The sequence below is a fragment of the Austrofundulus limnaeus genome, unplaced genomic scaffold (genome assembly GCF_001266775.1).
Source record: "Austrofundulus limnaeus strain Quisiro unplaced genomic scaffold, Austrofundulus_limnaeus-1.0 Scaffold7, whole genome shotgun sequence".
Lineage (NCBI taxonomy): Eukaryota > Metazoa > Chordata > Actinopteri > Cyprinodontiformes > Rivulidae > Austrofundulus > Austrofundulus limnaeus.
Window position 1 is genome coordinate 4,289,388 of NW_013952409.1, and position 23,960 is coordinate 4,313,347.

Consider the following 23,960-nt stretch of genomic DNA (forward strand, 5'->3'; position numbering starts at 1 on the left):
GCTTTTAGCCACAGTTTTGCTACTTATAGCTAACATTTTTCTACTCTTGGTTTTAGGTAGCCTTTACTTCTTTTTACTTTACTTGCCTTCTGAAACTATTGGCTAACTTTAGCTTCTGTGCCTTTTTTAGGTAGCATTAAACACTAAAGTGATTTTTTTTGTTGTTTTTCCTCCTCAGGTCCTCCTTTGATGACTGATGCTCCATCCACGTTTCCTCCCACCCATGACGATGAACCCAACCGTGTCTCCCCCACCTCCCCCTCTCTTCCTGAGTCTGAACCCTCCTCCTCCTCACCTCCCACCCACTCCCCACCCGAAACGTTCGACCCGACAGAAGGCGGCCTGGATCCCCCGGCCCCACCAGAGCCGAGCCCGACGTTGCTCAACGCTCACACCACCTCCCGACCCGAGCCAGAACCCGTCACCCCACCTGTACGAAAAGCTACCCCGCCTCCCCGTAGGCCTACCAAAGTACCGGACAGCCAGGCCCCCAACATCTGTGATGGAGACTTTGACACGGTGACCATGTTGAGGGGGGAGATGTTTGTTTTCAAGGTGAGGAAACGGCATAAACATCGCACAGGAAGTTAAAAACTGAAAAATCATCAATGTGAGTGCCTTCTGACATTCACACTACTGATATCAGTTTTTCTTCCCTATGTTTTTGGCCCCTTTCTCGTTCCACAATTTTTATGCTATTTCAACAATTCATATATCAAAACGTTCAGCTCAGGACATTCCAACTATGACTTTTGGTATTTCTGATATTTATACTTTTTTAGCTATTTCACTTTTTTGGCCACTTTTTTGCCATTGAAAAATGAATGGAGCTTTTTTCAACATCCTTAAAATCCTTTGAATTGTTTCTAAATCTTTACAAAACCTTACACAATTTGTTCTGGTTTTGCTCTTATTAAATTCCCTGTGACAATTTTTTTTCAAATTTTAGCTTTTTAGTATTTTAGCTATATGTCTGCCCTTTTCTGTTATTCTTCTGTTAATTTTTTACTTTTTTGTGCTTCTTTCTGCAATTTTGAGTTATTTATTCTTCTCACAGTTGCTTTTTCTATGTTCAGCTATTTTAGCTTTTAGCTTTTATGCTAATTCAGCAATATTTTTGCTCCTTTTCACTGATTTTCTTTTTTTTTTTTTTGCTTTTTCAGATTTCCAAGTTTAACTCACAACAATACTTTTGCTATTAAATATTTTCAGCTCAATTTCAGCAGCTTTCAGCTACAGTTTTCAGCAACARGCATTCACACTAGCATTTTCGCAGGAAATGCAATACTCTAGTTATTATTTGTTTTTGTTTATTTATCAGGGACGCTGGTTCTGGCGCGTTCGGAGGAACAGGGTTTTGGATAACTACCCCATGCCGATATCTGTCTTCTGGACCGGTCTCCCGAGTGACATCGATGCAGCCTACGAACGACACGACGGCAAATTTGTCTTCTTTAAAGGTGCGATGGGGCAGTTTATTAGCAGYATGTGACGTCTTATATTCAGGTCTTTTAATAAGTTTAGCTCCTTAATAAAAGAAGCAAGAAGCCTCTCTTTCACTGTAGCCAGGATGGAAAAGTTTGAGCTTTGATTTGAGTTGGTTGGCTGAAAGGAAACTTTTTTTTTCACCAAACTGCCTAATTTATGAAGAATCGAGCACACACACAGAGAAATGTTTATATCATCTGAAGTTGCATGAAAAAGAAAGTTCCTTCTTCAGCCAAATGATTCACAGTTTAAACATCCTGACAATCCGTCTGCAGATTACAGGACGACTTTGTGATTGTGTGTCTTTGCATCATCGCATCCTGAACCAGGTTTCTGCAGCTGTTGTTGGCCCAGATCACTCCAGCTGAGGCCCAGAAGGCCTCCAGAGAAAGTTGGAGGATATCAGCCAAAATGCAAACAGCTGTGGTGCTTTTGGATTTGTTGAGCGTTTTTTTTATTTTTTTTTTTATTTTTATTTTTATAAGATTTCTGAAGCTGTTGGATCAAATTTACACTCGGAAAGTTTTACATCTTTTTGTGCAACAGAAATTGTGATTTTATTAAAGATCATCAGTCTTTTGTTTTCATTTTTGCCTGAGCATTTCCTGATATTTAATCTGCTCCCTACTGGCTGCAGGGCATTTAAAGCTGGGTCGAAGCCCGACTGAACAGATCCGTCTCAAAAACTCAACATGATTTATAAAAACTTCACCAAAGTTTGTGTCTCTGKTGTGATTTAAAGCTGTGAGAGAGAAAAAAAATGCATATGGATCTCCAGGTCTGAGTCACGCAGCCAATGTTTTTAGAGGAAGCGGTCAGCTCTTACTCCTCTTTTATGACAAACTGTAAAAAATATTTTATCTATTGTTCTTTGCTTATTTACTGAACCGACACAGAGTCAATGTATTCTCAGATAAATGAATGCCTACCTGYCCTTGCAGATGACAGGTACTGGTTGTTCAGGGAGGCGGATGTTTTGCCAGGGTACCCCCAGCCCCTGTATCAGTACGGACGGGGGATTCCAACGCACAAGATTGATACGGCTATTTGGTGGGAGCCTAACGGACAGACGTACTTCTTCACAGGAGACCGGTATAAGATGCTAAATATGATGTGGGATCTGTCAGCTGCAGTTTTTTGACCTCCTAATGATAMATAAAACTGTTTGTGTGCAGGTACTGGAGGTACAATGAGGACACCCGGACTGCAGACCGGGACTTTCCCAAACCAATCAGCAGATGGGGAAAGATTCCTCCCTCCCCGAAAGGAGCCTTCCTCAGCGATGATGGATGTATGTAAACACTGCGAGCTTTGTTTTCAGWAGAGCTTCTGTTTCTGGAAACGTAAAGCAGAAATCTATACGTTTAGTGTTGGAAGCAGCGGGGGAGTAAAAAGCAGAGATAAATGAGGTTAGTCTGCAGCTAACTGAGCAGAGAGACGAGGGTCCAGGCCTGTCCTTCCTTTGGATTTTAGATTTGCTGCAGAGCAGTGTGAAACACACTCATATCTGATCTCCACCTAAACGACCCGAACATTTCTGCAGGCGAGGCAGAGCCAAACGTACAGGAGAGGAAAAAAAAAAAAACTTCACATCGTTCAGATTTTTTGCTTCAGTTGACATTTTTTTTCTCGTTTTTTATTTTCGGACAAATTTATGATTCAATGCCTCACGTTTGAAAAARTATCTTTTGCAAAATGTGGGAACGTTGCCTCCATGGCGAGGAGTGTGAGAAAGATTAACGGCTCCCAGAAGAAACATTCCTGAGTCTGCTCTTTGTTTGCACAATGACTGGATATAGGTTTTACACTGACAGGACTGGTGTTGAAGTAAATGGGGAAGTTTTAAATAATACATTTAAAAAAAGACAGAATACATTCTGCAGCTGTAGTGCACATGTTTAGTGTAGCTTAAAGACGTCTGCTTGGGAAAAGATGCGTAAAAAAAAGCTCAGTAAGTCTTAATTTTAAGTGAARTTGGTGAAAAYGCTTGTTAGCTTGTGTTTTCTRTAAGAATTCCTCCTTAATTTTCCAAACTGAGCTCCTCCTGATTGYTGTCTACTGCAGGTGAGGTACTGATTAGTCATAAGTATCGCTTTAAACCCTTTTTCTGTTGTTCTGTGTCTTTTGGTTTGAAGTTGGTATGACCCATTATTTTCCCATGATATCCTGTTTAAAGGCTTCCTATCATGCAAAACCCACTTTTTTTACCAGTTAAATACGTTTTGTTGTGTATGTGGAGGCTCTAGGCCTGCAGAAAAGTTGAATTTATTTTCAGCCTGTTCAGTTTTCTCTGTTCCCTCTTATTGAGCGGTAATATCACAGTATTTGCTGTGGAACTGCTAAACAAGGTGAAAGAGGGGCTTGTGGACTTACAATAAGATGGTTCTTCTTTATATAGACCCCAGTTTACTGATTTAAATGTGAATTAAGGGTTTAAGGGATCCATGATTACTCGTAACATTAGACTTTATTTGATAAACATTTATTTTAACTGTAAACTAAAGACTGTAAAATACTGTAGAATGTTTAGTCTTTATAATTTTTAAACTAAATAAAAAAAAATATGTATTAAACGGACTGAGCCATTTTTTTGGCTCTTTTAAATGAAACCAGAGAGCGTTGACAGAGAGGAGAAGGTAGAAATGACTCAGCCTGTAACTGAAAATATGGATGGAGGACAACAGAGCTGCTTCATGGARGAAGAACCTCAGCTTAGCCTGTTAGCTTTAGCGTTAGCCCCGATGATGTCACCATATATATGTATTAGCTCAGCGCTACACATTCTCCTCTCRTCACTGAGGTCCTCCATCCACATGACAGAGAGGAACGCAAAAATGACTCAGCCTGCAACTAAAAATATGGATGGAGGACCTCAGTTTAGCTTGTTTGTCGCGCTAGCACTGAGCTAATACATATAACGCAATATAGCGTCTGTGTTAAAGCTAACAGGCTAAGCTGAGGTTCTTCCTCCATGAAGCAGCTCTGTTCTCCATCCATATTTTCAGTTCCAGGCTGAGTCATTTCTACCTTCTCCTCTCTGTCAACRCTCTCTGGTTTCATTTAAAAGAGCCGATCGTCAGATATTGTCCAAGATTAACCTTCAGGGTGGATATAGCTTGCTCACACTGAGGACCTATCCACGTCATCATTTACCCAGAATGCTTTGTGGGTAAATAAAATGGCTCCGTCCATGTTAAAATATTTTTTAAAAATTATAAAAACTAAACAGCCTACAGTATTTTTACARTCTTTATTTTACAGTTAAAATAAATGTTTATCAAATAAAGTCTAATGTTACAACTAATCGTGGATCCCTTTAAAAGCATCACGTCCTTTTAAATGCTGAATCTCTCATGACTCTTCTTTTCTTGCAGCCTACACTTATTTCTACAAAGGGACTAACTACTGGAGGTTTGACAACCAAAGATCAGAAGCAGACAAAGGCTATCCTCGTTCYATCCTGAAGGACTTCATGGGCTGTATGTGGGCCCCCGACCCAAAGCCGGACCCGGATCCTGAGCAGACGCCGGAGGAGAAACCAGTCRAGCCTTCAGACGGAGGTCAAGATGAGCAGAAAGAGCTGGACAAGGACAAAGACCAGGACCGGGACAAGAACCAGGGTAAAGACAAAGAGGATAAGCCTGGCGTCACAGAGGAAGAGGAGGTGAACGTGGTCGTGACCGTGGCCGACAGCGAGTCGAAGGTCATGACTCTGATCATGGTGGCGGTTCCCCTGGTGCTCATCTTGGGAATCCTGATCCTGATCTACGCCATCCTGCGGACTCTGCAGAACAAAGAGACGCCGCGGGCCTTGGTGCACTGCAAGCGCTCGCTGCAGGAGTGGGTGTGACGAGAAAAAACGAACAAACGATCACGCAGGTATTCATCGTTTCTGTGGCGCGGGGGTGAAAGTTTCACCTTTCTGCCTCGTGTTTGTCGACAGTTTTTTATTTTTGTTTTATGTTTTTGAGGTCGGTGCCTGTGGAGCAACAGTTTCTTTCATTCTGGCCTTGAACGTAGCTCTGCCAGCTCTGTGCCTTTCAGACGTCTGGAATAAAAAAGAGACATTTTACCCACTTTTAAGAGTGTTCCACAGAACACAAGGCACTCTTTAAAGGAAGTAACTTTTTAGCCGTTTGAGTGATTTAATCGTAGCGTAAACACAGTCGACAGAGCACATACGTTTTTTGTAATCGTGCTTTAACCATTTTTTTCTGTTTAGAACAGATAATTTGCACTTTTCTTACCTTTTTTTTTTATTCTTTTGCAGTTTGTTTGCAAAGTGAAGCTCCGACTAGCACAGGAATGTTGGACAGCTGCGTGTCCATGACCTGTTCCCCACTGAGCCCTTTACCCCACCCCTCCTCCTCACACACAATCCAGGATCAAATGTCAGTAKTAAAGGTTTAGCATTCCTCGAAAGAGTTCATATCTTCTGCCTCTTTTTAATGCAGTTTTAGACAGATTTGGGTCAAACTTTGAGCGATCTGTTGCATGATCTGACGACGTGTTCAGGATGACTGTCGGCTACCAGCTCACCAAATCTTAGCTCAATATCTGCAGAATTCACAGAGGCTTAGTCTTTTTCACCTGAGCTACGGTTGGTTAGCCTCTCTGTGCTCATACATGTCCACATATTCAGACACATGAACCACTTGTTAAGTCATATGGATCWTTTTTTTTTTGTTGTTGTGCACAGACTCGCAGGCTCCAGGCTTCCCCTCCTCCCACCACAACCATGCGAACTGCTTGGCCTGCATTAAAAACCCGATCCCAGAGGAGCCGTTTTGATATACGACCGGTGCCAGAGCTGGGAATTATTCGCTTTTTTATGAGAGGAATGTCGCGGCGCTTTACAAAATGTCTACGACATCTCGCAAAAAAAGAAAAAGCGAGAAGAAGTAGCAACTTTTTTTTGCTAATTTCTCATATTTTCATTTGAAGGTAAACAGATCTGGAGCTGAAGCCTGCAGGCTGCAGCAGAACCGGGTCGAGGTCTGGTGTCGATTAAACCCACATGTTGCTGATTTACTCGCGTCAGGCTTTAGAGGAGGAGGGTTAAGAATGAGGGAAAGAAAGAAGAGAAGGAGGGGCGATGGAAAGAAGGAAGGAGTYTGAGGAGGAGCAATGCTGGCGTTGCACCTCCTGACCTAGATTGAGCCGCTGACTCCTCTTCTGTCAGCTGCAGGTGATGTTCAGTTTTTTTCCCCCCTCACTTGCTTTCTCCATGTTTTTTTTTTTGTTTCACCGTTTTAACTTTGTGCACTTCAGTCTTCCCACGTGTTTTCATTTTGTCCTCCACTCTGCTGGAAAATTCARGCATTTAGCAGATAATAAATGCACAGGAACATCTGCCGGATGTGATTTGATCTCGTCTCTCTGTGGGACGTTCCACTCTGAGGCTTTTTAAAACATGTTGCAGTTTTTAACCCTTTTTCCCCCCTCCCACGTGTTTTTATTTGAAGTAACATTAGATTAAAAACCAGTTAATGGTTCTTTTTGTACATTTAGGTTTTCTGTAGATCATGATGATGATGTTAATGCATGCAGGGCATGTTCTGTAAGGCCTTTTAAAAGTTTCACAATAAAACTCACAGCTGAAAAAGCAGCAGGAGTCTTTTTTTTAAATTTGTGTCAAGTTTTGATTTGACAATGGTTTGACCACAAGAGGGCGCAGTTGCTTCAGAGAGATTTAAAGAAAATCAAGTCAAACAAAATAAGTAAATGTACCTTCCACAAATATTTTTATTAAAAAGAGGCCTGTAAGAAAATATCGAATAAAATATTTTTAACTAGAAAAAATGAGTGYTGAAGTCTAATGAAGAATCTGAAAGCTGAACATAAGCTAAATTTTAATGTTAGTTGAATTGTGAGGATCTTTAAGAGATAAAGAGAAATAAATGCACAGAAAGATTAATAAAAGACAGAAATATAGGTAAAAATAAGACGACAGAAAAACTAAAAAAGGCACAAAAAAACAAAATGTATAAAGATTTATAAAAGGTACAAGGACATTAGACAAAAATAAAACACAAAAAGACTAAATGTATTCATAAAAACAAAAATTACATTGGTTCAAAGAGAATGTTGGAAAAAAACAAAGGCAGGAAAAAAACAAATGCAGTAATGGATTAATAAAAGACAAAAAAGACACAAATCGTCTAAATGGATCTATTAAAAGACAAAATGTACTGCACAAAAGAATTAATGAAACACAAAAAGACTAAATGGATTCATAAAAAAGTGACAAATAGGTTCAAACAAGATGACAGGAAAAACAAAAAAGGCACAAAAAATAAAACAAATGCACAAATAGATTAATAAAATACTAAAAAAAATGTAAATGGGTCCATAAATTGACTAAATAAATTGATTAAAAGACAAAATGAATGCACAAAACGATTGATACAAAACAAAAAAGACATAAAAAGAATAAACGGCCCCATAAACAAAAATGACAGGCATGAACAAGAAGACAAAAAAGGWATAAAAACAAAATGAATGCATAAAAATTCATAAAGACAAACAGAACACAAGAATAGACAAGAAACATTGATAAAAARRMMAAAMMRRMMMMWWAARRRRMMAARRAAAAMWAAAAAATAACAGATTTTTAACAAAAATCWCTATATAAACAATCTAAACAAAARGACAAACTATGATTTGTCATTAGAGGTTCTCACTGCAAACAAATCAAAAATTTTTATCCTGAATTGTATTAAAATGGCACAATTTTACTGCATTTACTTCAATACTTTTCCAGAAACATTGATGTAAAATAATGAAACACAGGTCTGCACTCAATGTAAACAAAACACTTTTCTCTGCATTCTTTACCCCRAAAATCTGAACCTATTTGTTCCAATATATCAACAATGTTTTCAGTCACTTTGGCTCGCTGTTTTTTGCACATAAATTTTGAATTTCAGAACACATCACTGAGAAGTTATGACAGGTGGACTGAGTTTAAAATAATTTGTTAAATTTGTGTGATTTCCTTTGTTGGATATCTTTCTGCTCATCTTAATAATCTCCATCACAAATTACCTGCAGCAGCTTCACCTGGACTCACTTTTTATTTCTTCTTCTGTTCTGTTTTGAATCTCTTCCTCTCTGCTCCGTCCTTACTGTTATGAAAGGAAGGAAACGTGTGTTTCTGCGTTTCGTCCTTACATCCAGGTGTTTGGGTCAGGATTGAGGCCAACACTGCGGTCCTGCAGCACCAGAAMCGCGGGTCGGTCGGCGGTGTCGTCGACCTGCCCCCTCAGCTTATCCTGTGCTGAGCTGATAATGGGATCTGCCCTCTGCCTCCGGCCTCACCGGCACCACAAACACTTCTCGGGCCTCACCAGAAAGTGAGCCATGCCTGCCGCTGCCCCACCTGGTCACCTGTAACAAACGATTTGCAGTTTATCTGTGGCGGACACCCTGAGCCTCAGTGACGATAAATGATTCACGTCCTGCTCACCTGCTGGCCTTTAGGAAAGGTCATCGTGTAGTACATCCTGGTTAATCACTGCCTGGCATCACGCCCTTCCTCTCTTCATCCTTTCCTCGTCTCTAACTCACCACACAAGGATGTTTTAATCAAATATTGTACTGAAATACAACATGATGCCAAGTTGAGTATTTTTCACACTTTATAGTGTGAGTTAAAAATCTCAGTTTAATTCAATTAAATATCAGTATGCTTCTAAAATAAGATGTTTAACCTGAAAACTTAATTTTGCTGCATATTAGAAACTCGGTAATAAAAAAACAATAACAAACAATAATTTTAAAGTATCAGAAAAAGAGCAGGAACACATTTCTTTCATGTTAATCTGAGGATTGTGCCGTGACCTTCAGGTCCTGCAGGTTAATCCCGTTAGCTCCAGGCAGACGCTGTGGAAATCTGAGCCGCTCTGTCTCCGGATCTCGGCACCACCGGCATGCAGAACCACCTGTAGACGAAACGCAGGTAAGAAAAACCAGTTCAAGTGGGAAAATTAAGGAGGATTGGAGAGATGAAAATTAATACCGGCTTTTCTGGAGTCAAGGATGTGAGTGTTTCATCCAGGGCTGAAAAACTGCTGCAGAATTAGTTCATATAGAAAATCTAAACATTTATGTTGTAATTGTTGTTGCTTGACAGAAACCTTCTAAAACTGCACGAAAAAGCTGTCAAAAAGCAAAACATTTGATTGTTTTTCCTCTTATGTTGCATTTCTTCATCAGTTCAACCCTGGTTTTGAGGTTAGACCAACATGAGGCTCAGCTGATCTCTGCTGATGGAAGCAGAMTATTAAGAATCACTAAGTTTTATGCAGATTTTCCATCACAACATTTAAAACTTCAGGCAGATATTAGCTTTTTGTTACTGTTGGCAATGTTTGTAATGATGTTTAACTGATTTTGCTGCTTGATATAAAAAAATGAAAGAYATTAAATTAAATTTTAGGATATTCTGTCATGCGAAAACAACCAGTTTTATTAATATAGGTCTTTTAAGAGCAACTGAAGTGGGTCAAAAGTGTTTTACAAGTAAACCAAACAAAAACAGTGAGGAATTTTTTTAAAAATATCATGAAAAATGTGATAAAACTACACCTCAGATCAGTTTGCTGTGGTTTTATGAAGTCTTAACTTTGTGAGAAGATGAACCATTTATATGAAGTCAGACACGTTTGTCTCAGCCTTCAGATTGAAGTGTCCTCTTTCTGTTTTCAGGATGTTTAACTGGGTGGTGAAAGTGGTTCCTCAACCTGCAGAATCTCCRGGGTCTAATGAAACCACCAAGACCACCCCTGCTGTAAGATAACACACAGATATGTACACAGGATGAGGTCATTTCTGTACTTTTATAACAGTTTATACTTTATTTTATCTCACAGGATCTCGTGAAGAACAACGAGGGTGAGGATCATTCACAACTTTAATATTATGTCCCTTATTTAAAGCTGTGTTTGTGTATTTTGTGTTAAAATTAATTTATTTCTCACAGCGAAGACACAGAAAAAGACAGAAGAAGTTTTGGAGAATGGGTAAAGCTAATTATTWCATTTTTTAAGCACAAGCTGTCTAAGGTCCATCAGTGATTGTGTATTTAACGTYTGCTCACAGTCAGAACAACACCGGAGTGATCAGCTGGCTGTCCAACGGGTTCGTCAGCGCCCTGCCGCAGCCCCCTGCRTCCCCTCTGCTCAGCTCAGACACCCGGGTGAGTCCGCGTCAGTTCATCCTGAAACATCAGGCTGAGATTTGACTTCATCCTGAGCAAAGTTCAGGAATGAGACAGACTTTGTTTTAATGGTGTTTGTTTTTTCACTCATTTTCAGTCCAGTACCTGAGTAGCTTAGAGGAAAGTCTTTTTATTAGTCYTCCTGACATTAATGTGGAATAATTCTGACATAAAACGGTCATAAACTCATAGGATGAGTGTAGACGTACAACAATCTGACAGTAAGATCAAAACTGTTCCTTTTTTTTTTTTTTTTTTTGGTCAAATCTACAAAAAACACACACAAAACACAGTTTAACTGCATCATTCAACTTCTGTGCCAGATTTTTCCGGGATTTTTAGATGTGACTTGCAGATTCTGTCCGTCACCTTTTGTTTTGTCCTCTTTTGTCCACTTTTCTTATATTTTTATCCCAAACTCTGGATGCTGTCATGATCAGATTCAAAACCTTGACAGAACATGAGTGACGAATCAGCTGAGGGTCGAAGAAAAGTCCAGAGAGCTATTGATTAAGATGATTTTAACAAACTCTGACTCATTGGAAACAATGTAAACGAGATCAAGGGGTGGTTTAATGCTTGTGCACAGGATATTTCTATAAAAATGAACCAGAGTGTTTTTTTTTTCTGTTTTCTTATCAATTTTTTCTGCTTTTTCCCCTCTGGCAGTCAGGGGAGGACGGAGAAAGGTAACTGTTCTTTACATTTCCAGTGAATATTTCCCTCAGAGCTGCAGGGGTTTTTAACAGCTGCTCCCCCCTCAGGTCCGGAGTCATCGGCTGGGTCACTCAGGGTCTGACCAAAGTTCTGCCTCAGCCTGATGAGAAGTACAGAGATACTAAYGACAACAAAAAGTCCTCAGAAGAACTCACAGAGGTCAGAGGCTGTTTACRTCTGGAAACAAAACCAATCAAATTAAACTACGTTTGTGTTTGCRCAGGTTCATTAGCTGCGGCGGCCATCTTGAATTGGGTTGCAGAGGTACACTGTGTGATTATTTGGAGGCCAGGAAGGGTTAGCAATCAGAACTGTATGTTCTGTGGAGAAGAACCAAACAGAAAGTCCTGCAGAAATCCACCCTCAGGGGAGCTCACTATAGATTTGTGCAAGCCTGTAAGGCTTGAAGATCCACCAAGCTAAGATGAAATGTTTGGTTAAGATGCAATCAAAGGCAGAAGAATAGAGGAAAAATAAATAAATACAGAAGATAGTTTCTTTGACTTGTGTGACGTTTAACTCTGCCTCCCAGGCTCGTTAGACTAATCGCGTGCAGAGATTAAGGTTTGAGAGGAGTTTAAGGCGGCGGTTCATCCAAGTTAAAGCCTTTTGTTAATTTTACTGCATCAGAAACCAGACTCCATGATTAAAATTCTTTTACCTGCAACATTCAGACCACCAGGTTTCACATCATTATGTTTTAAACTGATGCCATCTTTGATTTGTCCTTTAATGCACGTTTTGTGCYGTTACAGGTGTACGACGTAGCGACAATGCCAGGTACTTATAAATCGTGTTAATATTTGCAGTTTAATAAAAGTAAATCGAACAGAAAGCACCTGACATTTAATTTCTTTTACCCGTTCAGAATTCGACCCTCTTCCACACATCCCCGTGGTGGAGGTGGTTTCAGAGGACGAGGAGGTGGAAGAGGAGAGTTTGACCTCTCAGTTTACGCCCAGGTAAGGGGCGAACGCATTCACAGCTCCTCCACCTGATGATTTATTTTTTGCATGAACAGTAGAGTTTAAATCCTGCCCGTGTTCATGTCCTACTTAACTCATTTACTCTACTTAACCTCTGACCTTCTCTCCTCCCTCCCCGCAGAGTGAAGAACTGGATAAAACAGATAATCCCTCAGCCCATGATGCCCCCTGGTACCGTACCCTCAGAGCCACCACCCAAAGCCTCCCGTTCTTCCATTGATAAAAGTAAGTAAAACTCAGGCAGCAGTGATGGCTGTGTGAATACTGATTATTATTTTCCTGTTTTATTATTGTTTTTCTGCAAGTTTTTAAAAATGTTACTACTTGGGCATACTTTAGACCATTCATACATCAAAACGTTCGGCTCGTTCACAAAAAGGAAACTATGACTTTTGTTTTTTGTAACTTTCACACTTTTCAAAAGATTTAACTTTGATTACACATTTTTTACAATATATATTGGTATTTCTTAAGCTCTGTTTTTGACTGATGTTACTTTCAGTTTTAAGCTAATCTAGACAGCATTTGTTGACCATTTATTTCCCTTTTTTGTTGTAAATAAGTGCTTTGTTTTTATGTTGCTTCAGTTCTTTCTCCACCACCTGAATCTCTCAGTGGGATCTCACTGGATACTGATGGCAAGGCCTCTGGGTTCGTTTTTTTATTTCTTTATTTTTTGCAAAATGTAACATAAGATGTCAAATTTAAAGAACACTGAGGGAAAAACCAGGATCAACAGGTCTACTGTCATTCATTGTTACAAACATACAGTGGTTTGCAAAAGTATTCATACCCCTTGAACTTTTCCATATTTTGTCACATTACAACCACAAACATAAATATATTTCACTGGAATTTAATGTGAAAGACCAACACAAAGTGGTATACAATTGTGAAGTGGAAGCAAAATTTTACATGAATCAAAACATTTTTTACAAATAAAAAACTGAAAAGTGCGATGTGCAAAATTATTCAGCCCCCCTGAGTCAATACTTTGTGGAGCCACCTTTTGCTGCAATTACAGCTGCAAGTCTTTTAGGGTATGTCTCCACCAGCTTTGCACATCTAGTGACTGCAATTCTTGCCCATTCCTCCTTGCAAAACAGCTCAAGCTCAGTCAGATTGGATGGAGAGCGTTTGTGAACAGCAGTTTTGAGATCTTGCCACAAATTCTCAATTGGGTTTAGGTCTGGACTTTGACTGGGCCATTCTAACACATGAATATTCTTTTTTTTAAACCACTCCATTGTAGCTTTGGCTTTATGTTTAGGGTCGTTGTCCTGCTGGAAGGTGAACCTCCGCCCCAGTCTCAAATCTTTTGCTGACTCCAACAGGTTTTCTTCCAAGATTGCCCTGTATTTGGCTCCATCCATCTTCCCATCAACTTTGACCAACTTCCCGGTCCCTGCTGAAGAGAAGCACCCCCAGAGCATGATGCTGCCACCACCATATTTGACAGTGGGGATGGTGTTTTCAGAGTGATGTGCAGTGTTCTTTCTCCGCCACACATAGCGTTTTGCATTGTGGCCAAAAAGTTCAATTTTGGTCTCGCCTGACAAAAGCACCTTCTTCCACATGTTTGCTGTGTCCTCAACATGGCTTCTGGCAAACTGCAAACGGGACTTCTTATGGTTTTCTTTTAACAATGGCTTTCTCCTTGCCACTCTTCCATAAAGACCACATTTGTGTAGTGCACGACTAATTGTTGTCCTGTGGACAGTTTCCCCCACCTGAGCTGTGGCTCTCTGCATTTCATCCAGAGTCACCATGGGCCTCTTGGCTGCCTCTCTGATCAGTGATCTCCTTGTTCGGCCTGTAAGTTTAGGTGGACAGCCTTGTCTTGGCAGGTTTACTGTGGTGCCATACTCTTTCCATTTCCGGATGATGGATTGAACAGTGCTCCGTGAGATGTTCAAAGCTTGGGAAATCTTTTTATAACCTAAGCCTGCTTTAAACTTCTCCAAAACCATATTCCTAACCTGTCTGGTGTGTTCTTTGGACTTCATGATGCTGTTTGCTCCCCAATATTCTCTTAACCAACATCTGAGGCYGTCACGGASCAGCTGTATTTGTACTGAGATTAGATTACACACAGGTGGACCCTTTTGAGTCATTAGCAGTCATCAGGCAACTTCTGAATGCAATTGGTTGCACTCAGGGAAAAGGGGGCTGAATACTTTTGCACGTCGCACTTTTCAGTTTTTTATTTGTAAAAAATGTTTTGATTCATGTAAAATTTTGCTTCCACTTCACAATTGTATACCACTTTGTGTTGGTCTTTCACATTAAATTCCAGTGAAATATATTTATGTTTGTGGTTGTAATGTGACAAAATATGGAAAAGTTCAAGGGGTATGAATACTTTTGCAAACCACTGTATGTGTTTTAGTTTTTTTTGTCAGTTTTTACACCTGTTCCCCATTGTCATTAGTCACAGCTGCAGCTAATTCTCTCATCAGCCCCAGTCTTTAGAGTCAGCTTACTCAGCTCTGTCGTTGTTGAGCTTTATGCCATGTCTGGTTTTCCTGTGTTCACCTCCAGATGTTCCTCCAGTAGAATTGCTGCTTTTTATATTTTATTTAATAAAACCTTTAAGTTTCATTAAAGCTCCTTCATGTCAGTCTGCCTTCCTGAGATCAAACCTATGACAAAAAAAAAATCTAATCTAAGTGCAAAATATCTCCTGATTCGATTAGTTAAATCATCTAGATGGACTATAACAATGCAGCTAAAGTAGTGATAATATTTGGTCAGATTTTGGTAAATGTTTCTGAATCAATTCACTTCATGATCACTTGAGACATTAAATCTTAATACRGTCTTGTTTTACCTCTCTGGTAACTTCCTGCAGTATAAAATAAAGATATCTAAGCCTAATTTTTTTCCACACATGCATGTTTAACTCACTGCTCTTCTTCCTCTCCTCAGTGTGGTGGACTGGTTTGTGTCAGGACTGGGTCTGAAGATGCCTCAGCTTGTTGTTCCACCTAAAGATGACCCTGAGGTAATTTTAACCACAAACTGTCTTATAAGCTTGTTTTTTTAATTAATTAATTGGTCTGTTGTTTTTATTTACTTGTGGTGACTTATATTGGATTTCTTTTTCAAATTTGTTTTAGGCTCCAACTGAAGTCCTACAGAAAGGTGAGTTTGAGCTTCTTGATCTAACAAAACCCACTCTGAATTGCAGTTTCATGCCACAGTTCACAGTTCAGTGACAAATTTGCAGACATTTTGGTCAAACCTCAAACTTAAGCACGTTCTCATGCAATACCTTGAGATGTAACGCTCAGATTATGTGTTGTGGATGACTCTCAGCCACTACCACACGAAATTTTAGCTAAATATCTGTTCATCTTACTGAGTTTTACATTGGTTAATGTTGATCAGTTGACTTAGATTTACTCCAATAGTTGCACAACCAGTGAGTTTTTCCTGAAAGTGTCTCTAAATTCTGTTGAGCTGCTCCGTCTTGTTTTCTCCCCCCTCATAGTTTTCGAAGAGCGTTTTTGGTTGGACGGTCGGAGCCTAACTCAGTCCCTCTTCTCCTTCTGTTTCAGGGGGGAAGGCGCTACGAGCCCCTTGAACAGCAGGAGGAGACGGCTGGGTCGACGCTCCCATTCCCACAGATAGATAAACATTACAGTGTGGACAGAACCAGAACCGCTCAGCCCAGAGGTTTCAGGCAGCTGTTAAATATTTTAAACTCGCTCAAATGTTCTTGGTMTAGTTTCATAAGAGACTTAATAATGGAACTAGAGTATGCACTGCTATTTTTCTAGCCTATTTGTGCTTATTTTTGTTTGTAATTCTAATTTGCACAGTTTCTGGTGAACAGAAACGTTTAGCATTGCTGCAGTTTGCATGAAATTGCTTCTTTACCATATTTTAAGTTATTGTAAGGTACATTATATATTCATGTTGGCAGAAAACAAGCAATAGCCTAAAACAGGAAAAAGAAAATCTTAAAAAGTTGACTGGATTATCCCTTTAAGCGGCAGCTAATTTATTAATGTGTTGTATGAAATCAGAGTATAACTGAACTCATACCTGATTTATTGTAGAGAAAAATGCCAATAAAATTTAATCTGTAAGTGTAATATTTCCTTGAAGCCAATGTTTTTTTTCAGTTAAGAGAATCATAAATTTGAAAAAAGAGAGCAAAGAGCTAATGGTCTACAGACAAAAAAGTTTAGGGTCAACTGAAATCTCTTCAAAGATTTTAATTAAGTTGGCGCTGGTCCAATCAGTCTGCTTCATTGACTTGAACTGTGAACTGTGGTCTGAAGTTGAGTTTAGTTCTTTGTTTTCAAGAGCCAAGAAAGTGTTTTGTCCTTCAAAGATTGTAGTGAGAAAAAAAAATCAACTCCAATGTAAGTCTTGTGCCAGAAAAATAAAAGTCCAGTTTGTGAACTTGTTTACATTGTGTTTGTCAATGATCTGCTGGCCAGGGGCAGAGCCAGGGGGTGGCCATGGTCACCATAGAAAAATCTTTGGCCACCCCAGTGGCCACCCCGACCATCATTTGTCCAACAAAATTTTGGGTAAACTTATTTCTATTTGAAGAACGATCAGTGTACATTCAGGCAGTTTATTTATTATTTATTTATTGGTCCCTAAAGGATATAAATGGATGTTAGGATATAAAGTTTTCTGTATGATGAAATGAATTCCAAGCTGTTTTGGACATGTGTACAAAAACAGAGAGACTCTTGAGTAGAGTCGCTGCTCCTCCACATCGAGAGGAGCCAGTTGAGGTGGTTTGAACATCTGGTAAGGCTGCCCTCTGGACGCCTCCCTAGGGAGGTGTTGCAGGCATGTCCAACTGGAAGGAGACCACAGGAAGGCCCAGGGCATGCTGGGGGGAGGCTGGCATGGGAATGCCTTGAAATCCTCCTAGAAGAGGAGATGCCTGGGCCTCCTCACGACCTGACTCCAGAACAAAATGCAAATAATGGATGGATGGAACAAAGACCATGTCTCGTTAATTTACATCAAAAACTCATGTAGAAGCCAGCCGACAAGGAATCTACTTCTGTTTTGACTTTAACTTGCAGCAAAAAGACACAAAAACACAAAACTAAGGATATTTATAAAAACAGAAGAGCTGGACACTAATACTAAAATAAATTCCCTCATTTTTGTCTCATAAGCTGTCCCTTATCCCCGTCTCTCAGCTTCATCCAAACTCAAACCAGACTTGGTGCTGGAGGACGTGGAGTCGGACAACGAGGGCCAGCAGAGATGTGTTTCAGCCCCGCCTAATTCCTTGAGTCCACATTCAGTCACAATGAGTCCACATTCAGTCACAATGAGTCCACATTCAGTCACAATGCAGCAACAGCAACAAGAAACACAGAAGAAGGCTGAGGCGCCAACGTCGGAGAGCGTGACGAAGATTTCTCAAGAAGATGCTGAGACGCAGACCGGCCGCTGGACGCCGTTTATCGAAAGCATCAAAAGGGAGGCTGAAGATGTGGCTTTAGCCACTATGGAAGAACGGTAAGTAAAGGTGTAAACAAAACAAAGAGTTTATTGTCTTTACTGATAAATAATAAATGCTAATTATCAAACAGATATAAACAAAACAATGAGAGGCTTCAGACTTATCACAATAATAGACCATAGACCAAAAAATTTTATACATTTAAACTTTAGAGCTGCAAACTATGGCTCTGGGGCCAAAACTAACAGAAATGAATGTTTATATAAGGAAAAACTAATGTAGCTACTTTAGCTACTGCTCTGTTTAATTTGATAGCATTTAGCTATTTTTTTCAGCTCTCAGCTACTGTCATGCTTCTTTTAGCTTTTAGCTACCATACTCCTTTAAGATTATAGCTATTTTTTTACATTTTAGTCACATTTTTATTTCAGCTTTAGCATTAGTTTAGCTACTTTAAGTTACAGTTTTGCTAATTTTAGCACTGGTAATATCAATTTTAGCTACTTTTTTCTCATTTTAGCTTTAAATATGTTTTGCTACTTTTAGCTGCTATTTGGATAGTTTTAGTGTTATTTTGCAAACTGTAGCTACAGCTAAGCTAAATGAAGCTATTGCTTTGTTAATTTTACTCTGACATCAGTTTAGCTACCTTTAGCCACTGCTTTGTTAATTTTATAACTAATTTTATTCATTTTGCTTCAGCCTTTCGTCAATCTTTAAACTGCTTTTATTTAATAGTTACTGCTCTGCTTCCATTCAAGTTCTTTAGGATTTTTGGCTAATTTTAACTATAGTGTTTCTGATTTCAGCTTTAGTGTTTGTTTGCTTCTTTAGAGTTTTTCTAACATTTGCACTGATTGGGACTTTTTTGCCTATTTTAGCAGTAGCATCTGTTTTGCACCTTGTAGCTTTTGTTTAATTAATTTTAGCTTTAGTGTTTGTTCAGTATTTTTAGTTACTGTTCTACTGCTTTTACTTGCTCATTATTTTTTTTAGCCATTACCTTGTATAAACTTAAAACCTTCTGCTTGTTTGGCAAATTTCAGCGATGCCATTCAGCGTTCACACCACTTCACTGCAGTAAAAGTAATTTTTTTAGCTGACATTAAATTTCCTGCACAACTGACTGAGTTAGCCTGCCCTGTGTGCCTTCAGGCTGCTCCAGGAGCGGATGGAAATGGCCCGTCTGGCTGAAGAGGTGGCCCGGCAGACAGCAGAGATGGCCGTCAGGCAGATGGCCAGCGAGGGAACCTCCATCAAACTCTCACTGGAGAGTCAGGAGCTGCTGGTGGAGCCTGAAGAAGAGTAAGGCCACAACAATTCTCTGCTTGGGTTTGTTTGGTCAAAGTTTGTAAAATATATGATGCTGAATGTTCACTGTGGCTGCAGGTTACCAGTGATGGAAGAAGAAGAAAACAAAGAGGAGGAGAAGGAAGACACAGAGTAAGAATCTAATTAAAGTTTTTAATTTCCAAAATGCTTCCAATAACTTTACATCCTGTCTCTGGCTTTGATATTTTTTAGCTCAAGAAATAATAATAATAAAAAAAAAACTATTTGGTTAATTTTATTAAGTCACTAAATTTTATTTTTCCCACTTCTGGCGCCTCAACAAAAAGCAACATTTAATGTGGTGAATTGTATTGCTTATATGCAGATATCGTTTCACAAAAATGTATAATCTATAATAAAGTTGTCAAGAATATTTATGCAAAATATAAAAAAAMCTAATAGTTCTTTAGCTTAAAATTTAATAAAGATGGATTGTTTTGCTCATAATAGTGGACTTTTCCATTTAAAATCAAAACAAATGAAATCAGACAGCTTTAACTCCACCCGAGCTTCAGCAGCGTCACGCCATCATTGCTCCATAGCAACCACAGCTTCCCTTGACAACAACTCACCTCATCACCCCGCCCCTCAACGGTCACCACGGTGACGGCGCGCGCACCTGCAGTCCGCTACCATCATGTCGCTTTTAAACCGATTTAAAACAAAAACGTAAAGAATTGAGTGGATTTTATTACACGTATACAATTATTTGAACGGATTTACGAGCGAGAACACGTCTCTGCTGTTTCTGTCGATGTTGGCTGATATTTCGAGTAGGGACGTTTAATAATTATACCGTAAATTTGACGGATAAAGTGAGTATTTTACGGATATTTTTTTTACTCATGCTATGCTAAATATGTTACGAAGCTAATTAATTTGACTTATTTGTTAACTTGGTTGAAATATTTGGAAGTAAAGAGGAGTTAAAATTTATGTCAACAAGTGGTCGCACATAAGTGCGAATTCACAAGTGGGTGAATTTATGCTAACAGCAGCGAAAACGCGTTATCTGGGATGCTAGCTTAGCCACAGGTTCGGCAATAAATTAGCTTGTAGCAACTTGTTGTTTACAGAAATTGTCTTTGTTTACATCTGAATATAGTTTTTTCAAAACATAATTTTGTAAGTATATATTACTTAATCTGAAGACACCCCAAATTGAATTTCCACAGACTTTTTGTGAAATACTTATTTACACTCAAAAACACATTTGTGTTTATGAATTGTGCCTCGTTGTAAACATGAAATCTTCCAGCAAACTTCCAACTTACTTCTCTGTTTATCCCTCTATTAACATCATTTATTAGGGATGTGGATTTTTTTTTTATCCTACTCAATATTAAATCTGACAGCGGATTCCAAAAGAACATTATAAACCATACAAAATAACAAAAATCGTGATTATCTGAAGTATGAGGGAAGTTATTGATGTTTGTTTAGGTGAAATCAGCTCATGTTTTCTTGCTGCAGTTCACAGCAGAACCAATGGGGCCTTTGTGACCATTTCACCTTCTTGTTTTCTATTTTTGCTCATAACTTAGTGTTCAAGATATCGCCATGAAATTTTAGGAAAAGATTCACATTCTGGTTTTTGTAGGAAGCATCTTGTATCTTAAAAAACTAATAAAACTTAATAATAGCCAATGCAAAAGTAGCAGAAAAGGTATAAAATATTATCAAATCAACTTAATGTGTCTTAGAAAGTAAGGAAATTAAAACAATTTAAAAACCATGTGGACATCTGTTTTGTAAACAAAGCTCCTCAACCACAGCGTGTGAAATGTGCCAAGTGACGAAGACGAGCGTCAACTCACTTTGCACTATTCAAAAAACATAAAATAAAACACTTTGACGTTTCAAATCATTATCAAATTTGGAACAAGGGCAGATAAAATAATGTTCTTCATGGCAGCTTATCTATTTAAGGGGTCACTAGAAAAACTCTGGTGATTTACTTTGATCCTATTTTTTTTAAAAAAAAATGTCTCTTCAAAACGCATCAACAAAAATTAAAAGCTCGAAGACGAGGCTGTAGCTAACTACCTGACATCAGCACGCTTTGTTGAAATTCGTAGAAATAACGAAGCAGGAGGAAATAACCTGTAAACACACTGAGCAGCCTTGCAAAATCTGGTCACAGCAGTTTGGGAAAAAATGGCAGCAGCTGCTGACGAAATGTCAACATCCCTACTTATTTACACTCAAAAACACATTTCTGTGTTTATGAATTGTTCCTCATTGTAAACTTGAAATATTCCAGTAAACTTCCAGCTTACTTCTCTGTTTAGTTTCTCCCYCTATTAACATCAATTATAGAAGATTTTTCCTTCTATTTACCAAAACTAATCAGCCAAATCATACTTTATTACCTTGGTTTAGTCTGTTTTCCTTCCACACCCCCAACCTTCTGCCAGCTGTCTTTAAAAAAACTGAATGTTTGCCTACTTAATATTAGAAGAAATTTCAGWGCTTGATTTGTCCTTCAGAAAGGAAGAAACTCAATCTCAGGACGAGCATAAAGTTGAGGCCGAGGAGCTGACTGTCAAGGAACCAGGTACAGTTTTTTTAACAGATTATGATGTTCTAACAATTAAGCAATACTTTGAATTTAAATATTCAGTCAGTCAYGTGAAATTTTATCCTCCAAACCATTCAAGAGCCAGAGCAGGAAGAAGCTCCAAAAGAGACCTCATCCATTCTGCCTCCAAGTCTTGAACCAGGAAAGGATTCAGAGCCAGAACCACCAGAACCTAAGACCGAGGAAGACCATTCAACAGCTCAGCCGGTGACTCAGCAGCCCCAGAAAACAGATGACGGTCAAATCAACACCGACACGACTGCTGGAAAAGTAATGTCCATGAGTTTTATATTTAGTGTGTCATCCTGTGAGCATAATGAGCATTACATAATCACATTATAAACTTATTGTTTCTTTTACAGACCAYTGAGTTGCATTTAAGTTTGATTATTAATGCTAATTGTTTCTGTTAGGGAAGTTTTATGATTTCCTGATCATTCAGTTTTTGTTGACCTTAGTTTGTCAAATCTTTAAAAAAATCATTTTTTTAAAGAAAACTTAAAGTTTGCCACAACTTTCATCTTCTGTGTAAATTTTTTATTGCAGGAAGAAGAAGCTCCTGGTGATGACTGTGGTGGTATGTATYGTCTGAGCTTATTTCATACCTGCAACATGTTGTGAAATCTGCTGACTGCACCATGATTGTTTTCTATCCTCCCATTAAGTTTATTTATCTTTAGTTTTGTCCTTTTCCCRCCTTGCTCTTACTCTTCCTGACTAACTGGCCAACAACCTGTCTCCTCTGTAGTGCCAGTCAGCTGCGATGCATTTAAGAGGTGCCTGATGCGCTTCCCTCCCACCTCCGAGTGCTTTGGCAACATCAACGCGTTCTTCAAAGAGAACGGCATCTCTGCCCCTAAAATTCCTAAGCTACCAACCCAAGTTTCTGAGATTACTAAGCACCTGCCTTCCCTTCCCCCTGAGTTACGCCAAGAGTTCTCCCAAATCCGACTCACTCRGGTCCCGAGGAACATTGCCCAGACTCTAACCGAGCTGCTGCCCAAAGGGTCGGAGGGATCGGCAGGCCCCAGTTTGTCGGGCCTCTCTCAGAGCTTTTCCAGCGTCCCTCAAAAGCTCTCGCAGTTTCCGAGCCGAACTCAGCAGTACTTCCAGAACGTCCGGAACCGCCTCAACACCCTTATGCCACAAGATGCCTAAGAAACACCAGCAAAAACACAAGCTAGACAAGAATCAGCAGGATGTAGAACTCAACCAGTTTGTGCGACACCCACCTGCCCCTCTCCCTCATTATTCTCTCCTGCGGTCCCGATCCCCATCTCCATCCTCACCTAGTGGTAGCACCCTTGATTTGCCCAACGTGCCATTCTACCCACGCCTGCCGCCCATCGTCAGCCCGCCTTCGAAGCTGATCAACTTCAGGTTCTTCGCTGAAAACGACTCCGACTGTTCTCCAGTAAGACCCGCAGGTGAATCAGTGTTAGCGAGCATTAACCGTCCTCCATGATGACATCCAGAACTCAGTCGTGTTGTGAGCGAGTCGAGATGACGGAGTAGCTTGTTTGTGTTGTGCATGTAGAGTTTTGTGTGTTTATGTGTCGTCTTTAAATTGTCARTTAACCAGTTTAAAAAAGACGAGACGTTGTGTAAAGTGTAAATGTTTCATGAACCCGTTTTTATTATCAGTGGAACATAATAAACATATCACATCCTGAAACTAATGGTGCATTCACACCAAACACGATTTCAGCATCAGGAGCATCAGGTTTACATGCAAAGTCTATGGTGGACGCGCTTCAAGCAGCGTCGGGAAGGGCTGCGGCGCCTCAAGCGCGATTAGAGCAGTGCGATTTGAACGATTTGAACAATCTGAGCATTTGACGTGCTTGAGGCGCAAATCGCTGAAGTTAGAAAATCTGAACTTTTGCATCTCAACGCGCCGCGTCAACCAATCAGAGAGACTCCACTGTGTGACGTAGCGACATATTTCCCAACGGGACAGTTTACTGAATGATGTCCACTAACCTGAAACAGATGGAGAGGAGCTCTTTAGCTGAAATCGAGTGCCTGCAGTCGGTGTCCTGACAGGAGATATCCGCACCAATGCGTRGCAGCGACTCATCAGACTGGACTCGGGACAAAAATAGTCCTGAAAGCAAGCTGTGAGCCTTTCCCGCAGCTCCTGGGTGATGAAAATCAGAATGTCTCTGAATTATCTGGTGAATTAATTAT

The 23,960-nt window shown here is 39.6% G+C and overlaps 2 protein-coding genes across 4 annotated transcripts in view; both read left to right on the plus strand.

Moving 5' to 3' along the window:
- The window catches only part of mmp15a (matrix metallopeptidase 15a), a 15,346-nt gene extending 8,250 nt beyond the window's left edge, over positions 1 to 7,096 (plus strand). For 2 of the 3 annotated variants that reach the window (XM_014034079.1, XM_014034087.1), the window contains 5 exons: positions 179 to 555; positions 1,322 to 1,460; positions 2,430 to 2,580; positions 2,664 to 2,779; positions 4,863 to 7,096. In XM_014034079.1, the coding sequence (XP_013889533.1) occupies positions 179 to 555; positions 1,322 to 1,460; positions 2,430 to 2,580; positions 2,664 to 2,779; positions 4,863 to 5,338 (1,259 nt within the window). In that variant the 3' untranslated portion in view covers positions 5,339 to 7,096. The remainder of the gene's footprint in view (positions 1 to 178; positions 556 to 1,321; positions 1,461 to 2,429; positions 2,581 to 2,663; positions 2,780 to 4,862) is intronic. The other variant, XM_014034095.1, reaches the window with a different exon arrangement.
- A 1,999-nt stretch (positions 7,097 to 9,095) lies between these two features.
- The window catches only part of LOC106536777 (cyclic nucleotide-gated cation channel beta-1), a gene marked incomplete in the record, with an annotated part of 23,196 nt that continues 8,331 nt past the window's right edge, over positions 9,096 to 23,960 (plus strand). The window contains 19 exon segments of the mRNA XM_014034106.1: positions 9,096 to 9,448; positions 10,198 to 10,279; positions 10,362 to 10,383; positions 10,472 to 10,511; positions 10,591 to 10,687; positions 11,378 to 11,397; positions 11,473 to 11,584; positions 12,181 to 12,205; positions 12,294 to 12,387; positions 12,533 to 12,636; positions 12,999 to 13,062; positions 15,340 to 15,415; positions 15,531 to 15,555; positions 17,589 to 17,913; positions 19,013 to 19,162; positions 19,247 to 19,300; positions 21,679 to 21,746; positions 21,850 to 22,040; positions 22,317 to 22,347. Coding sequence (XP_013889560.1) covers positions 10,199 to 10,279; positions 10,362 to 10,383; positions 10,472 to 10,511; positions 10,591 to 10,687; positions 11,378 to 11,397; positions 11,473 to 11,584; positions 12,181 to 12,205; positions 12,294 to 12,387; positions 12,533 to 12,636; positions 12,999 to 13,062; positions 15,340 to 15,415; positions 15,531 to 15,555; positions 17,589 to 17,913; positions 19,013 to 19,162; positions 19,247 to 19,300; positions 21,679 to 21,746; positions 21,850 to 22,040; positions 22,317 to 22,347 — 1,579 coding nt within the window.